Raw genomic sequence first — 17,937 nt, 5'->3', positions numbered from 1 at the left:
TGAGAAACCTAAATTGTTTGCATTGAGCTCCCATGTCACAGTTCATTTAAACAGTGATTTAGATGTTGTATGTAATAAGTTTTTTGCATTCAATATGTTTAATTTCAATATTTCAATCTTGAATAAAGATGATTATTTGCATTGATTGTTGATGAATCAGTCTGTGCTGAAATATGAACAAATGTACAGTGTGTTCACATTGGAAGCTTTTAATCCTATACACTTAGAAACAAGTTTAAGGATTTATATAAATGTAAAATATACATGAAGAGCAGATATTGGTAACACTTTACAATAAGGGTTCATTAGTTAACTATAACATAAGAATTAACAATAGTACTTAGCTTTTACTAATCGTAGTTAATGTTAATTTCAATATTTACTAATACATTATTAAAATAACAAGTTACATTTGTTAACATTAGTTAATGCTAGTCTTTGAACTAACGTGAACAAACAATGAACAGCCTGATTTTTAGCAACTAACATTAATAAAGATCAATAAATACTGTAACAAATGTTTTGCAGTTCATGTTAGTGAATACAACATTAACTAATGTTCACAAATGAGACCTGTAAAGTAACTCAGTTATTTAATGATAAATTAATTGAAGCACAAGATGGTCTTTGGAACATTCTGAAATCATGTTGGAAATTAGAGGTGAAATGGGAGACATATCAAATGCTAAAAAAAAAGAGAAAAAAATCCTGCCCTTTTTCTGATAACATAATTTGTAATAAAATGTCTTAAATAAGGAAAATTACAACATAGAAGTGCTTTCATTAGTCGCACACTTTTGGACCCCACTGTCTATCTTTAGGCAATTTAGTGTCTACTCCGTTCAAAAGGGGAAGCTAAAAAATAGTTTAGAATGGACAGTTTCCACAAAAACAAACAAACAAAACAAAAAACACTTGCTGGATGCGGAATTATGACTAATCATACATTGACCAATCAAATTAGCCAATCCGCACAGCACAATAAGCAAAGCAAAGACGACCTAAAAGAGCTATTTCTGCATCGACTCGGTGGAATCTGACCCAGTGTAATCAGTGGATCCATTCTTTCTTTTTTGACTTGAATAAAAACTGTTCATTTAGAAGTTACCATGTAAAGCACATTTTTAGTTTACCAGTTATATACAGTGCGAGTTTAGTTGGCGCATAGTCTCACAGAAACAAACTAGTCAAGCAGTTTCCCCTTTTGCTAAAGTTCATTTTAGCTCCTCACTGCAGCACACAAGAGCAAGTTCCCCTTGATCTGATTGGTCAACGGGCTTTGCGTAGTAGTGACGTGTGGGCGAAGTCTTGTGCTGCGCGCTCACGTACAGGCGTGGTCTGTTTCGTTTACTTGTGAAGCGAGTTTGAGCTTGTCTGCCTGAAGAAGGATGAGCACAGTGACGGCAACTAAACGGAAAACTTTAGCTACAACAAACATATGGTAACAATATAACAAGAAATAGAAAATGCTCGTTCCAGGCTGTAACGTTAGAGAATTACTTTTAAGTGGACTGGCGGAAGAACTTTCACGTGCTCCTTGCTGGTCAGCGATGTCACTTTGCAGCGTAACCAACAAATGTCTGGACTTCCCGTAAACGTGCAATTACTCGGTTAACGGGACGTTGCGTAATACTGGACTTTTTGCGTTGGCGAATAACGTGAGCGATGGCATGGCAGAATGTAAAATTACGTTTTCTTATACTACTGTACATGTGGATATGCTCTCAAGGTGAGCAAAACTGTTTTTTTTTGTGTGTGGATTTTATATCTTAATATGTAATAAAAGATAGCACAAGCACACCTTTCACAAAAGTTTTTAGCTTTTAAATTATGAAACATCACAATTTCACACATAATAGCAAAATACCTTACAAAAGTGAAGCTCTAGCAGCATTAGTTGGCAGATGCCCACTTAGTTGGCATCTATTCCAGTAACATTTATACATTAAGTGTCCAAATACTTTTTAGGCATACTACAAACTTTTTTAAACATCTTTGGAAAATTTATCTATACTTTATACAAATTAGTGGGGTTTTTTCAGCTTTCACAATACATTAAATATTGAAATCATGTCAAAAATATGCAAACAAAGTTTAACATGAATTCAATAACCTTATCATTTAAATGATGGATTATTGAATTCATGTTAAACTTCGTTTGCATGTTTTTGTGGAACTGAGTGCAGGTATGCATCTTTCCCCCAACTTGTTCTTGCTGCTATTCATTGTCTTCTTTATTTATTCAGCCTCTTTTGAAGTGGATGTAAACTGCTGGTGGAATCGAGCTCATCCTGTGGGCCACAATGTGTCCGTTGTGTGCCACACGAGTGCACGGGGAAGAGCAAAAAGTTGTGATCTCTTCCAGCTTTGGGTTATCACACCGGGGCACAGACATCTGTTACCCAGCGCATGTGTCAGTGCCAAAGAAACCTTCAACTTCTCTATTGCAATAAAACATACATGGCATATTCGCTGCATGTGCAATGGAAAAACAGACGATATCTGCAATGTAACAGTAAGAGGAGGCTGTGAGTATAACAGAATTGATCATTTATCAACAATGACTTCATTACTGAATCTGGGAATTCTCTGGGTTTCATAAGTTTTATGTACAAGTGTCTATGTTCACATGACACACACACACAAGGATCCCTGAAGGGAATTGTTTACTAAGAAAAACTATATAATTATATACAGGATTGTTACTCATAACCATAAAATGTAAGGCAGAACTTTACAGCCAAAATAACACACATTAATGAACCAAAGTTGGGATGCACGATATATCGGCCACCATATCGGTATTGCCGATATATGTTCATTAGGTGTTCAAGCACGAAGTGCTGAAAACCTATTGTAATTGTAAGGATTTTTAGGTGTTCAAGCACAAAGTGCTGAAAACCTATTGTATTCGTTCCGATTTTTATTATTATTATTATTATTATTTTCCCCTAAAACGCATCGTGCAGCCCAAACTGTAAGTGCTGGAGCTCTGAAACTTTGCCAGATGGTAGTACAAAAATCGAGGAGAGGTTATCAAACTATGAGCCCGATTGGCCCATAGGTGGCGCCACAGCAACACGATTTACTAAAATGGCTATAACTCCTCAGCCGTTTGACATAGAATCAGGATTTTCACATCCCTGTGATCCCTGGCTCAGGACGAACAAGATGTATATCTCGGATTTGCGATTTGAGCATCGGAAAAAAATTTATGGCCGATTTTGTCCAAAACCTACTTTTGCAAACTAGTCCCTGGTTTTTTGCCTGATCGGAACCAAACTGGTGCAGAAATGTTCTCTGGAGTGAGAGGATCAATAATTATCGAAAAAAAGTTGAAAATTTGCATTTGGTTGGCTATAACAGGGTCATTTAGGGAATGGTTCAGGGCAAAATGCAGTCAAAAGCCTATAAATCCTGAAGAAAAAGTCCGAAGTTCACCAAAATTGATGAGCATATGTGTCCTAACATGCTGAGGAAGCATGCAAAGTTTCATGGAGATCGGACCATAGGTGGCGCTATAACCGCCAAAAAGGTCGCTTATTATTAGGTGTTCAAGCACAAAGTGCTGAAAACCTATTGTAATTGTAAGGATTTTTAGGTGTTCAAGCACGAAGTGCTGAAAACCTATTGTATTTGTACTGATTTTTAGGTGTTCAAGCACGAAGTGCTGAAAACCTATTGTATTTGTACTGATTTTTATTAGGTGTTCAAGCACGAAGTGCTGAAAACCTATTGTAATTGTAAGGATTTTTATTATTATTATTATTATTTTCCCCTAAAACGCATCGTGCAGCCCAAACCGTAAGTGCTGGAGCTCTGAAACTTTGCCAGTAGGTAGTACAAAAATCGAGGAGAGGTTATCAAATTATGAGCCCGATTGGCCCATAGGTGGCGCTATAGCGCAAAAAACAAAAAAATGGCACTATTTTCCTTAAATCTCAATAACCCTTTGTCCCAGCCTCAAGTGTCTTATATCATTGGAATCCTTGGCTCAAGCCGAACAAAAAAGGCCTCAAGGATTTCATTTCCGGTATGCAAATTTTTTCGCTATTTCCGGTTTTGTCCAAAACCTACTTTTGCGAACTAGTCCTAGGTTTTTTGCCCGATCAGAACCAAACCAGTGCAGAAATGTTCTCTGGAGTCTGAATATCAATAATTATTGAAAAAAAGTTGAAATTTCGATTCACTGTCACTAAGGGGCGTCAAAACGTTCGCAGGAGGCGGAGCCTATTTTACTAAAATGGCTATAACTCGTGAACGAAATGAGATATTTTTACCAAACTCGGTACAGCTATGTATGAGCTCAATTTGAGGTGACAGTAAAAAAATCGCGACGATCGAACACTAGGTGGCGCTATAACATTAAAAAAACATAAAAGGGGGTGTGGCCACCTGACCGTTAGTCCGATTGACTCGAAATTTGGTATGCAGTGTCTTGGTCCAAGGTACCATGTATGTATAAAAGGATATTGGCGTATCTCAAAAAACATGGCCACCATCGACCAATGAAGTTTAAGCACCTATGAGACAAGGTTAACGAAGGCCAATCGGAACGAAACTCGATGGGCATGTTCATCTCATGGCCCAAGAGGTCTGTAAGAGTTTTGAAAGAAATCGGCCACTAGTTGGCGCTAACGAGTTTTACGGCTCTGTAATCACGTGGTGTTGCACACATCCCCCCAAAATGCATATCATTTGATAGATCTCCTCATGGTGAACAACTTTGCCTCTAGAACCATTGCTGTCAATCAAATCGTTCATTAAATATTCACGAATATGTTAAAAACCTACTTTTGCGAACTAGTCCCTGTTTTTTTGCCCGATCGGAACCAGACCAGTCTAGGACAATTCTCTGGACTCTCTAGATCAATAATTATTAAAAAAAAGTTGAAATTTGCCATTTGGTTTATTATAACAGGATCATTTATAAAAAGGCGCGTGTCAAAATGCACTCAAAAGCCTATAAATCATAAACAAAAACTCAGAACTTGACAAAAATTGATGAGCATATGTGTCATAACATGCTGAAGAAGCATGCAAAGTGTCATGGAGATCGGACCATAGGTGGCGCTATAACTGTTAAAAAGCTTTAAAACCATACATTTCCTATGGTAAATTGCCTGTATTGGCTGTAAATGGTCTTTTCCATCTATGATCATATAAAGTTCATATCATAATGTTCTAAACCAGTGCAGTACAATTCTCTGGACTCTCTAGATCAATAAATATCAGAAAAGGTATAACTTCTTCATTTGGATGGCTTTAATAGGGTCACTTCAATATGTAGCTTTGACCAAGTGTCCCCAAACGCCTATATCTCTTCAATGAATGCTCAGATCTTCTTCAAATCAAGTCAGAACATGTGACACGTGACTCTAAACAAGCATGAAAAATTTCAGACAAATCGGACAAAATATGCCTCTATAACAATTAAAAAGGTGAAAATGATATGAACACTGGCATATTAAGCCAATAAGTGGTATTTTACTGCCCCCTGCTGTTTAAAATAGTCATTTTGTCATGCTACTAACTAATATTATTCTATAATTCATATTTACACTTTATAAAATCACTATTTTAACATTTACACTCACATTTAGTCAAAATTCATTGTCACATTGACAAATGTGAACCCTGAATGAGACAGTTTAATCTACAATAGAATGTGTGTGTGTGTGTGTAGTCCCATGTTTATGAATAAATTCTGAATAATCTGATTAATAGCTTGCAAAGACATGAAATGCTTATAGACCATTAAAATATATTTTCATAATGACTTTGTGTGTGTGTGTGTGTGTGTGTGTGTGAGCAAATGTCTACATATGAGTGCAAAAGCACCCGTGAAAACACTTTATTAATAAGTAGAGTGGCCAGCAGAGGGCAGTAGAAGACCACTTATTGGCTTACTCTCATTTTGACACACTTGATTTTCACCATTATTCTGCAAACCAGTTTTTCCATGTTAACTATTATAACACAATCATTTTTTGTCAGAGTTTATCACTTCATTTTTATTGGCACTTCACATCAATGCAGCAATGTGGGCAATCATGGTAAATCACGATAGAAACATGGTAAATCATAGTAAAAAATACTATTACATGGTGTATCATGGCAAATCATGCTAGCAATGTGATGAATCATGGTAAATGATGCTACGATCCTGGTAAATCATTCTACAATGTGGTATATCATGGTAAATCATCCTATAACATGGTAAAACCTGGTAAACTGTGGTAAATCATGCTAGATTCATGGTAAATCATACTGGAACATGGTAGATCATGAAAAATCACACTAAATTTGGTATATCATAGTAAATCATGCTAAAACATGGTCTATTTCATCTATGATGTCAATGGTTAAACGCTTGCTACATAAAACTTAATGTCTTTTGATGCTTTTGTGCTTAACGGCCTTAAAGGCCTTAACTGCTTGAACACCGCTAAATGCTGCTAGCAGCTTTAATTATTATTATTATTATTATTATTATTATTATTCTTCTGCCGTAAAACGCATCGTGCAGACCAAACCGTAAGTGCTAGAGACTTGAAACTTTGTCAGATGGTAGTACAAAAATCGAGGAGAGCTTATCAAATTATGAGCCCGATTGGCCCATAGGTGGCGCTATAGCAACCAATTGCGCAAAACTGCTCATAACTCCTAGACCGTAAATCGTAGACTCAAGTGTCTTATATCATTGGAAAGCTGGACTCCTGACTTAAAAAACGTATATCTCCGATTTCATTTCCGTCATGATAGATTTTCCGCCATTTTGAATTTTGTAAAAAAACGACTTTTGCGAACTAGTCCCTGATTTTTTGCCCGATCGGAACCAAACCAGTGCACAAATGTTCTGTGGAGTCTGAATATAAATTATAATCGTAAAAAAGTTGAAATTTCGATTTCCGGTCGCTAGGGGGCGCAAAAAGAACGTTGTGGGAGGAGCCTATTTTACTAAAACGACTATAACTCCAGAAGTAAATTAGGTAGGTTCACCAAACTTGGTACAGTTGTGCATGAGTTCAATCTGAGGTCACAGTAAAAAAATCGCGACGATCGAACACTAGGTGGCGCTATAACATGAAAAAAACATATAAAGGACTGACCGTTAGTCCGATTGACTTGAAAATTGGTATGCAGTGTCTTGGTCCAAGGCCCCATGTATGTCTATGAGGACATTGGCGTATCTCAAAAAACATGGCCGCCATTGACCAATGAAGTTTGAGCCCCTATGAGACGAGGTTAACGGAGGCCAATCGGAACGAAACTCGATGGGCATGTTCGACTCATGGCCTAAGAGGTCTGTAAGAGTTTTGAAAGAAATTGGCCACTAGTTGGCGCTAACGAGTTTTACGGCTCTGTAATCACGTGGTGTTGCACACATCCCCCCAAAATGCATATCATTTTATAGATATCCTCATGGTGAACAACTTTGCCTCTAGAACCATTGCTGTCAATCAAATCGTTCATTAAATATTCACGAATATGTTAAAAACCTACTTTTGCGAACTAGTCCCTGGTTTTTCGCCCGATCAAAACCAGACCAGTCTAGGACAATTCTCTGGACTCTCTAGATCAATAATTATCAAAAAAAAGTTGAACTTTGCCCTTTGGTTCACTGTAACAGGGTCATTTAGAAAAGGGGCGTGTCAAAATACACTCAAAAGCCTATAAATCATAAATGAAAACTCAGAACTTGACAAAAATTGATGAGCATATGTGTCATACCATGGTGAGGAAGCATGCAAAGTTTCATGGAGATCGGACCATAGGTGGCGCTATAACTGTTAAAAAGCTTTAAAACCATATATTTCCTATGGTAAATTGCCTGTATTGGCTGTAAATGGTCTTTTCCATCTATGATCGTAAAATTTTCATATCTTAATGTTTAAAACCAGTGCAGTACAATTATCTGGACTCTCTAGATCAATAATTATCAGAAAAGGTGTAATTTCTTCATTTGAATGGCTGTAATAGTGTAAATTGGATGGCCATAACATTTTGGATGGCTATAACAGCCAATAAGTGGTATTTTACTGCCCCCTGCTGTCATTTCATCATACTACTCCCTAAAATTGTTATATATAATTTAAATTTAGACTTTATTAAATCATTATTTTAACATTTACAATCACATTTTGTCCAAATTCATCTATTGCTCTGTACTCTCTAGAACAATAATTATCAGAAAATGTATAACTTGTAATGTATAACATTTGGATGACTATAATAGGGTCACTTCAATATGTAGCCTTGACCGAAAGCCAATATCTTTTCAATGAATGCTCATAGCTTCTTAAAAAAAGGTCAAGCATGGCTAACAGCCAATAAGTGATATTTTACTGCCCCCTGCTGTCATTTTCATCATACTACTCCCTAATATTGTTATAGTTCATATTTAGACTTTCTAAAACCATTATTTTAACATTTACTATCACATTTTGTAAAAATGCATCTATTGGAGTATTATGGACTGCATTTATTTATTTTATTTATTACTCTTTACAATTGTGTCACAGGAAGGCTGAAAACGAAAGTTTTTATTTATACAACTGTATATAGTCTGTAATACCACTGTTGTCCAATAGATGGAGCAGCAGTATTATACAAATGCTGAAGGAGTATTGTTCATTCTTAGTTAATGCTAACTAATGTAGTTAACATTAACTAAGAATGAACAATACTCCTTCAGCATTTGTTAATCTTTGTTAATGTTAATTTCAACATTTACAAATACTTTATTTAAATCTTGTTAACATTAGTTAATGCACTGTGAACTAACATGAACTAACAATGAACAGCTGGATTTGTATTAACTAACGTTAACAAAGATGAACAAAAACAGTAACAAATGTATTGCTCATGGTTAGTTAATGTTAATTAATACATTAATGTTTAATAAATTAACCTTATTGTAAAGTGTTACCGACATTTTTAATCTTTTTTATCAGCTTTCAGCATTGGCTAACAAACAAATGCTTAAAGCTATTTTTTATTAAAAAAATACCAAAGTGGTATTTTACTGCCCCTTGCTGTCATTTCATCATACTACTCCCTAATATTGTTTTATAATTCATATTTAGAATTTCTAAAATCATTATTTCAACGTTTACAATTTTTTTTTCTCCAAATTCATCTATTGGAGTATTATGGACTGCATTTATTTATTTTATTTATTACTATTTACAATTGTGTCACAGGAAGGCTGAAAACGAAAGTATAACGTTGGGCCACGCCCCCCAAGGACAAATTCACTCATAACTCGAAAACAGAAAGTCGCTGCACGCTCAAATTTTGATGGTAAGGTTCTCTCGGGGTTCTTGATCCAAATCTATCGTCGCGGGGCTCGGGAACGCCCCCCCCCGCGAATCGCTAATTCGTGAGACCCACGATTTCAAACGGCTGTAACTCCCGACCTAGACTACCTAGATCCATGTGACAGAGCTTGTTGGAAAGGCCCTGTCCTCGTCTAGCTTCGATTCGAGTATGATGCGATTTGGCCTGGGCATTCCCGAGATATAAGCCCACAAAGATATGCATTTCAATGGACATTAGGCCTACTCCACGGCCCCAATCACCCATCAACACCGGGATGGTCTTGTTCAACAGAGCTCCTCTAACACTATCTAAGTTCTGAGTTTCAGATTTTTTCATTATCTCGTTCCCGAGATATAAGTGAAAACCAAATTTCCATTCATTTATTTCAACTGTATATAGTCTGTAATACCACTGTTGTCCAATAGATGGAGCAGCAGCATTATACAAATGCTGAAGGAGTATTGTTCATTCTTAGTTAATGTTAACTATGTTAATCTTTGTTAATGTTAATTTCAACATTTACAAATACTTTATTAAAATCTTGTTAACATTAGTTAATGCACTGTGAACTAACCTGAACCAAAGAGTATAGAAGAACAAGAGGCGAAACTCCGATGCTTTTCTGGTAACAGCCACTAGGTGGCGTGGCCGCCATTTTGGGGTGAAAATTCCAACTGGAGTTACTGGGCAACAGCACAGATAACAGTTTTTTAGGTAGTTTTTCTTGCATTTTTATGCAACTTTACACATTTACTACTATTATTAGTTACCAACTCCACTAGGCCTGAAATATATTTTGTACGTTTTAATCCCCTGGATCGTGCTACAAACATGATGATCTTAACATGATGCATTGGTGTGTCCGTTATCTGTGTTTTTTTTGTTTACATAGGCTTGCTTTAACGGTCATTAATATAAAATAGTACTGCAAAAAAAACAGTTGACTGTAAAGCTATTCTATTGCTGTTATGTATTTATTGTCCAACATTTACATTTTAGTACAATTACATTTATTTGCTGAATTCATTTATTTCATTGAACTTATTTTTGTATGTAAGGTTATGTGTACCTCCTGGGAAACGGTCTAACGTTATAACTTTATGAACTTACATCACTTTATTCTTCTTACCTGTCAAACTTAATGTAGAGATTAATATAATTAATTAAATCCTTGAACTTCCCTGTCTCAAGTTATGTGGGGGAAAAGCCTAGTAGCAACTTCTTTTTAACGGATATAACGTTAACTGTTGTGAATTAAAATAATCACCTAATTATTTCAACCTAAAAATGACCTCTGCACTGGACTAAATAAATGTATAATATATGACTGCCGAGTCGCTTTCACCCCAAAATGGCGGACGCGTAGGGCTGCTGCTGGGCGCTGGTGTTGCAATGGAACGTTCTATTGGCTTTCACTTCTTGTCAATATACGTTCTTTGCCTGAACTAACAATGAACAGCTGGATTTGTATTAACTAACGTTAACACTAGAAGTGCCAGAATTCCATAACTACTAGAACTGCCACAAGCGGTCATTTTGACCGTTAGATTGCAAACTCTATATCTTTAATGATAAATACCCAATTGAGAGATTAATGCATTTGTTGTATTAAGATATCTTTTAAAAACAAAACAACACCAAACTGTACATTTTAAAAAGTTTAATTATACATTTATAAATAATAATATCAGTAGCCCGTAATTATCGCATAGGGCCTATTCACAACAGAGCTATATTTCCATATCCCTTCAACATAACTCAGAACAAGATAATAACAACTAAAAGTATCTTATTTAGATATTCTTTTGACAGTGAGAGAGACAATGTCATGGTTTATGAATTCGCTGTCTCCTTTCTCGTCTTGTTGTGTGTGTGTGTGCGTGGTCGCTGATCAATGCAGCTGATCAGCACGTGCGCTCTGATCAACGCGCCAGCTGCAACTGATCAGCCATTCGACCCTTTTCAGTGTTACTGTTCTCGCCTAGTCTTTGGGTGTTTCTCAAAACCAAGAATGCAAAGAACGGACTTGTGTTCTTGGGGAGAACGCTCTTGCTAGTTGTTCTTGGAAGAATGAACTCACAAGGTGACGAGCACACAGAACGCTGTTGACAGTTTGAGACGATGTGTTCTTGCTGGTATTGCGCAATAATACCCCCGCACAGACACCGTCTGCAGTACCCTAACATAACGAGAATTATTGACGATAACAGCCAGGCTGCAATGGTCTCTTGGCTGTGGGGAAAAACGAGTCTGTGAGCAAACTGGCCGGTTGGCTCGATAGCTAACGTTACACCCGCCGGCGCTTATGGAGATTCTCACTTCCGAAAACGTTTGAGCACATTTTCGATTAGCCATACATTTTCATAAAAATGCCAATATTTGAAATCTACACAGTTGATTTCTCGCATCAAATGTTCTCAGAAGTGAATTTAGTGATGAAATAGTGTACGTAATTGTAGAAAAACGAAATACTGTATTGACCTGCCTCTCCTTCCTCGAATGCCGAATTGAATGCTGGGATATTTCTGCCGTCAAGTTCACACAAGTTACCAACCGATGCATCCTCGGTAAAATGGGCGTGTCAAGAACACATCCGGGATTTTTAACTGTTCTTGCCAAAATGCAAACTTGTGTATTGGGACAGTACTTGGGCCACAAAAGATGACGTTTCACAAGAACACAAGGACACAACTACAGACAAGACCACAGATTGAGAAAGGCCCTTTGTCAGATCGTTGTGGATTTTTCCTGCGTGTTTGTTCCCTGCCTGTATCCGTTTTCCGTGTGTCATCCCGTGTTCAGCACTCCTGGTTCAGCACTCACTCCAGCGTCCCTGTGCTGCCAAGGGCTTCATACCGGACATTTGCACACCTTAACTCTCCCAGCATCTGACCAGCTCTCAATAAACATATCTGTCATTTTGCAATTGAATCTTCTGATTATTTCCTAATAGACAAAGGTCAACCGCGAAAAAATTTAACAAAAGAATACCGCAAAATTCAGTGCGGTCAATTTGACCGTCTATGGCCGAAATAGGTAAATATGTTCATTTGTTTGTTTGCCTTATGTGTAATTTATATTAAAAACATTTTAAATGAAAATACAGACACTTTTAGGAAAAGTCAGGTACCAGCAGGATTTTATTTATTTTTTCAACAAAGTTATTGCAGATATAAAATTCAAAACGGTCAAAATGACCGTCGTGGCCGTTCTAGTGTTAACAAAGATGAACAAAAACAGTAACAAATGTATTCCTCATGGTTAGTTCATGTTAATTAATACATTAACTAATGTTTAATAAATGAACCTTATTGTAAAGTGTTACCGACATTTTTAATCTTTTTTATCAGCTTTCAGCATTGGCTAACAAACAAACGCTTTAAGCTATTTTTTTATTAGTTTTAATATAGTTTTATATTATTACATCTCAAAGAAATATGTGAAATGCATGCTTATACACAATTAAAAGAGATTTTCACAATAACATATCCCATGTGTGTGTGTGTGTGTGTGTGTAAGCATATGTCTACATATGAATGCAAAAGCACTTGTAAAAAACACTTTATTAATAAGTACAGTGGCCAGCAGAGGGCAGTAGAAGACCACTTATTGGCTCACTTTCATTTTGACTCACTTGATTTTCACCAGTTTTCTGCACTAAAGCAAACCAGTTTTTCCATGTTAACTATTATAACACAATCATATTTTGTCAAAGTTTATCACTTCATTTTTATTGACACTTCACATTAATGCTAGCAATATGGTGCATCATGGTACATCACAATAGAAACATGGTAAATCATTGTAAACAATACTATTACATGGTGTATCATGGCAAATCATGCTACAATCCTGCGGTAAATCATTCTAGAATGTGGTATATCATGGTAAATCATCCTATAACATGGTAAATCATGCTAGAATCGTATTAAATCATACTAGAATATGTTCAATTGTGGTAAATCATGCTAGAACAGGATAAATCATGGCGAATCATGCTAAAACATGGTCTATTCTATCTATGATCTCAGTGGTTAAATGCTTGCTATATACAACTTAATGTCTTTTGATGCTTATGTGCTTAACGGCCTTAAAGGCCTTAACTGCTTGAACACCGCTAAATGCTGCTTGCAGCTTTAATTTTTAATGTTCTCATTATCGGCCCAATAAGAAAATTTGGCTGATATATTAAAGCCGTTAAATAATGGATTATTCTCTTTAGCTGAGACACTTCGGCAGATGCACATTGTTTTCTATAATGATTTTGAATTGCTTGAAATATGATTGGCATAACTTCAAAAAAGGTGGTGGGGCTTTCGAGAGGAAACTGTGTAACTTATTACGTTTCCCTTTACCTCAGTGAAGTAGTCTTGTCAAAAGTAGCCTACCAGTACGTTATACAAAGTAAATAAAATTGTGCAAATGTGACGATACCAGTATTTCTGAGCTGTTTTACTGAGTACAGACACTTAATTAGATCCACGCAGATAGATGGCTGCATTCAAACGGTCCACGTTTACATGCGTTCAGGTTTGCAGCGCTGAGCTCTGTAGCCAATCACAGAGAAGTCTGTTGAGCGAATGAGTGTAGCGAATTCCCGTCCGCTCAAAATTGAAAGCTATTTGAACGCTACATTTTAATGTAGGTAGCCATTATCTACATTTATATTATTAATGTTAATAATTCACTTATTTGATTAATTTTTTTTGTTAAATAGTTAAAATTAGTCTGTTTTAAAATGTCTTGCTATGTTGCAATTGGTAGGCTACTCTGAATTTAACCTTGTGAAAATAAAAAAAGTTTTGAATAATAGTGAAAATAAAGCAGTCTTGGGTGTTGTAAGGGGCCCATCCCTTGGTTCTGGTCCAACATTTGGTGCTATTCTGCAACATGTGCAGCACAAGTCTGTCAAATAGGCTTCATAAAATTATAATGAGAACATTATAATTGTGTGCCTGGGACATGGGAATGGTGAGACTTTTGGTTTTGTAATCCGGGTCTAAAAAATAATATGAAAATTTAGATTTATCGGCCAAAATATCGGTTATCGGCTTTCGGATATAAAGAATTATCGGTTAACTGTATCGGGCAAAATTTTCATATCACTGCATCCCTAAATCGAAGTGGTTTAACAAAAATACAAGATGCATATTTTTTGTTTCTAAGCTCTCTAGGATGCCTTGCCCCATAGGCTTCCATTGTAAGTGCATTACTGAAAGTTGTGTTGTTGTAGCTCAACCAGTAGAAGAGCATGGGTTAAATCCCAGGGAATTCATGAACTGATAAAATGTGTACCTTGAATGCAATTTAAGTAGTTATTGATAAAAGCATTAGCCGAATGTGTAACTGTAAATTATTTTATTTGGTAACAGAGCTTAATCTGAATTGAGTCTGTAACATTCTTTGAGAAATTCATGTGTTGAAAGGTTGTCCAAAATTAGACAAGGAGGGGAAGTGTGCAACACACTGGTGGCTTACTTTTGCAGATCTACCCTTGTGACTTCCTTTTTTCTCAGTTTTGAAAATAAAGGTGCAGATCTTTGTGTTGGCTATTATGGCTTTGTTTTTACCCCTCCCTTTATCTTTACTTTATTTGTTGGCTTTCCTCAAGAATAGTTTCCCATCTTTTACAGATCCACCTTCTTCCCCTTCCCGTCCTGATTGTGCTATTGAAGACTTGAATGAAGACATTCACTGCTCCTGGACGAAATCCAATGAGCCAATGATTCCCACCATTTACACTCTTCACTGGAAAGATTGTGATGGGTATACCGACAGTGTTTACTTACTAATAAGTTGTCAAAACTTTTGCATTTTTAAGTAGAACCTAAGTACAATCGCAAATGACTAATAATTCAAATTAAATATCAGATTTAAATTTCAAATATAAAAGATTAACTTGAACCTTTTTTGTGTTTATATTCAGGAACATTAAATCAAGGGAGAGCGATCAAGAGAATGTGGTCATAAATCGGGCAGAGTATATGAAAAGCACTGACATTACAGCATGGGTCACTGCCAAAAATGGGTTGGGTTCTGCACAATCTGAAGAGTCTGTCTTCAACACAGGCCATATCAGTAAGTCATGTTTACTCTATTGTAAACCATTTCTCTGAACCATGTGCATGCAATTTATTGGCTGCATTTGAAGCACTGTAAAGTAGTCAGTATGGACACAATTCTGATGATTATTATTACACTAAACAGAATTATAAATGCAACTCTTTTGTTTTTGCCCCCATTTTTCATGAGCTGAACTCAAAGATCTAAGACTTGTTCTATGTACGAAAAAGAACTATTTCTCTCAGATATTGTTCACAAATCTGTCTAAATCTGTGTTATGGCGGCCATACACTGTGCGATTTTCGTCCGATTTTGAGCCGAATTCTGACTCGTGCGACTCTTTTTCGGGTCGGACCGATTTTCAGCTTTGTCGTTTGTCGTGCAGTGTTTGTGCAGTGTACAGGGAGAAACGAGAGGCGATTAACCTCTCCCGATTGACAATCGGATGAATTTCTGGCATGTCAGAAATTTTGGTCACTCCTCGTGACTATATCGCACAGTTGAAGCAAAGCTACGAACCGATTGCCCGATTGTTTTTTCCCTCACTGCGCCTGCGCGAAAACAGAAGTTTTATTTCATCTGCAGCAAAAATAAAATTAAAATAAAAACGAAAAGAGGGAGATCTTTAAGTTCTGTAGTTCAAACTAGCTACGCCTCTTTTATTAATTTGTTAAACAATGTTTTTGAAATAAACCTGTTTTTAATTTTCATTGATGATTAATTATTGCAATGTTCGGACATATTATAGACTGTTAATAGTTATTTATATGCCTATAATTCATTGTAATCAACCTAAATGTTTTAGACAATTTTCAATGAGGAGGAGTAAGCTTCTATGTAATATTTTATTATCCTCACAGCACGTTGGTTATGTGCTGTGAAATTATTGCGTGGCAAATTAATTATAATAGCGGATCAATTTAATAATAAAATTTAGGCCTCCCCTAATAATGATAATACAATAATACTAATAATAATTTAATGCATAAATTGGAAATGCTAAGTCATCTTGATATTGATAGCTGATGCTTGTTTTGACAATATCTCTGGATACATGATATCGTCTATTGGCGCAATCCAGGGGTTTATCGCAGATATTTCACACGTATAGTGTGAGCAGTGAAGTCGCAGCTCGATGATCGGACCGTATAGTGTGACCATATAAATCCTGAACTTTGGCTTTACATCGCATGCAATGTACTCATTCAGTGTGAGTAAGTACCGTGCTGAAATCGCACAGATATCGCACAGTGTATGCCCGCCTTAAGTGAGCATTTCTCCTTTGCCGAGATAATCCATCCACCTCACAGGTGTGGCATATCTAGATGCTGATTAGACAGCATGATTATTGGACAGGTGTGCCTTAGGCTGGCCACAATAAAAGGCCACTCTAAAATGTGACAGATTTGTTAGACAGATTTGTGAACAATATTTCGAGAGAAATAGGCCTTTTGTGTTCATAGAAAAAGTCGGTAACACTTTACTTGAAGGGGTGTGCATAAGACTAACATGACACCTTCATAATCATGACATGACACATGTTATGAATATGAAGGAAGTTGTATGAATGTTTATGACAACTGTCATTAAGTGTCATTTGCTCAGTTATGACATTTTTAATGCAAATATGACATTGTTTGAGATGTCTTTGTTATGACACCTTGACATAAGCAAATACATCATAACCTGTCAGTGTCTTTGTCATGACAACTTGACATTACTAAGACAACACAACCTGTCATAAACATGACCTAGCAGATTAATTATCAAACTTAAGAAACCACTTAGCTTTATTGGTTAACATTACATTAAACTGTCAGGTGGTTGGTTTTGACATTGGCTGTCATGAAGCCATTATAACTTTTTAATGACAAATTCAATGTGTACCACTGTAGTTGAGGTCAAGAAAAATATTCATGACACAGTTATAATGGCCTCATGACAGCCAGTGTCAAAACCAACCACATGACAGTTTAATGTAATTTAATGTCAAGTTGTCATGACAAAGACACTGACAGGTTATGATGTATTGGTTTATGTCAAGGTGTCATAACAAAGACATCTTAAACAATGTCATATTTGCATTCAAAATGTCATTATTGAGCGAATGACACTTAATGATAGTTGTCATAAACATGCATAAACCCTACTTCATATTCATGACATATGTCATGTTATGGTTACGAAGGTGTCATGTCAGTCTTATGCACACCCCTTCAAGTAAAGTGTTACCAAAAAGTCTTAGATCTTTTAATTCAGCTCATGAAAAATGGGGGGAAAACAAAAGTTTTGTGTTTATAATTTTGTTCAGTGTAATAAATGTTTTTCTTTTAAAAAGAGCCCATCACCTCCAAGTCTCTCTCTTCTCCCTCGATATACACAGTACTAATCAAAGGTTTTGGGTCAGTTCGATTTTTTTTAGTAAGATTTTTGTTTTGTTTTTTAAGAAATCTGCACAACCATTTTCATTATTAATAATAATAATAATAAATGTTTCTTGAGCATCAAATCAGCATATCAGATTGATTTCTGAAGGATCATGTGACATTG

At 36.2% G+C, this 17,937-nt stretch overlaps 1 protein-coding gene across 1 annotated transcript in view; it reads left to right on the top strand.

The window, feature by feature from the left end:
• The first annotated feature begins 1,381 nt into the window (after window positions 1-1,381).
• il12rb2l (interleukin 12 receptor, beta 2a, like) overlaps window positions 1,382-17,937 on the top strand; it is a 31,972-nt gene continuing 15,416 nt past the window's right edge. Inside the window, exons 1-4 of the mRNA XM_056272015.1 lie at window positions 1,382-1,729; window positions 2,247-2,528; window positions 14,958-15,090; window positions 15,251-15,402. Of these exons, the coding sequence (XP_056127990.1) occupies window positions 1,666-1,729; window positions 2,247-2,528; window positions 14,958-15,090; window positions 15,251-15,402 (631 nt within the window). The 5' untranslated portion in view covers window positions 1,382-1,665. The remainder of the gene's footprint in view (window positions 1,730-2,246; window positions 2,529-14,957; window positions 15,091-15,250; window positions 15,403-17,937) is intronic.

Source organism: Rhinichthys klamathensis, unplaced genomic scaffold (assembly GCF_029890125.1).
Source record: "Rhinichthys klamathensis goyatoka isolate OS25496 unplaced genomic scaffold, OSU_Roscu_1.1 h1tg000015l_1, whole genome shotgun sequence".
Lineage (NCBI taxonomy): Eukaryota > Metazoa > Chordata > Actinopteri > Cypriniformes > Leuciscidae > Rhinichthys > Rhinichthys klamathensis.
Note: the sequence above shows the minus strand (reverse complement) of the source record. Positions and strands in the feature narration are given on the sequence as shown.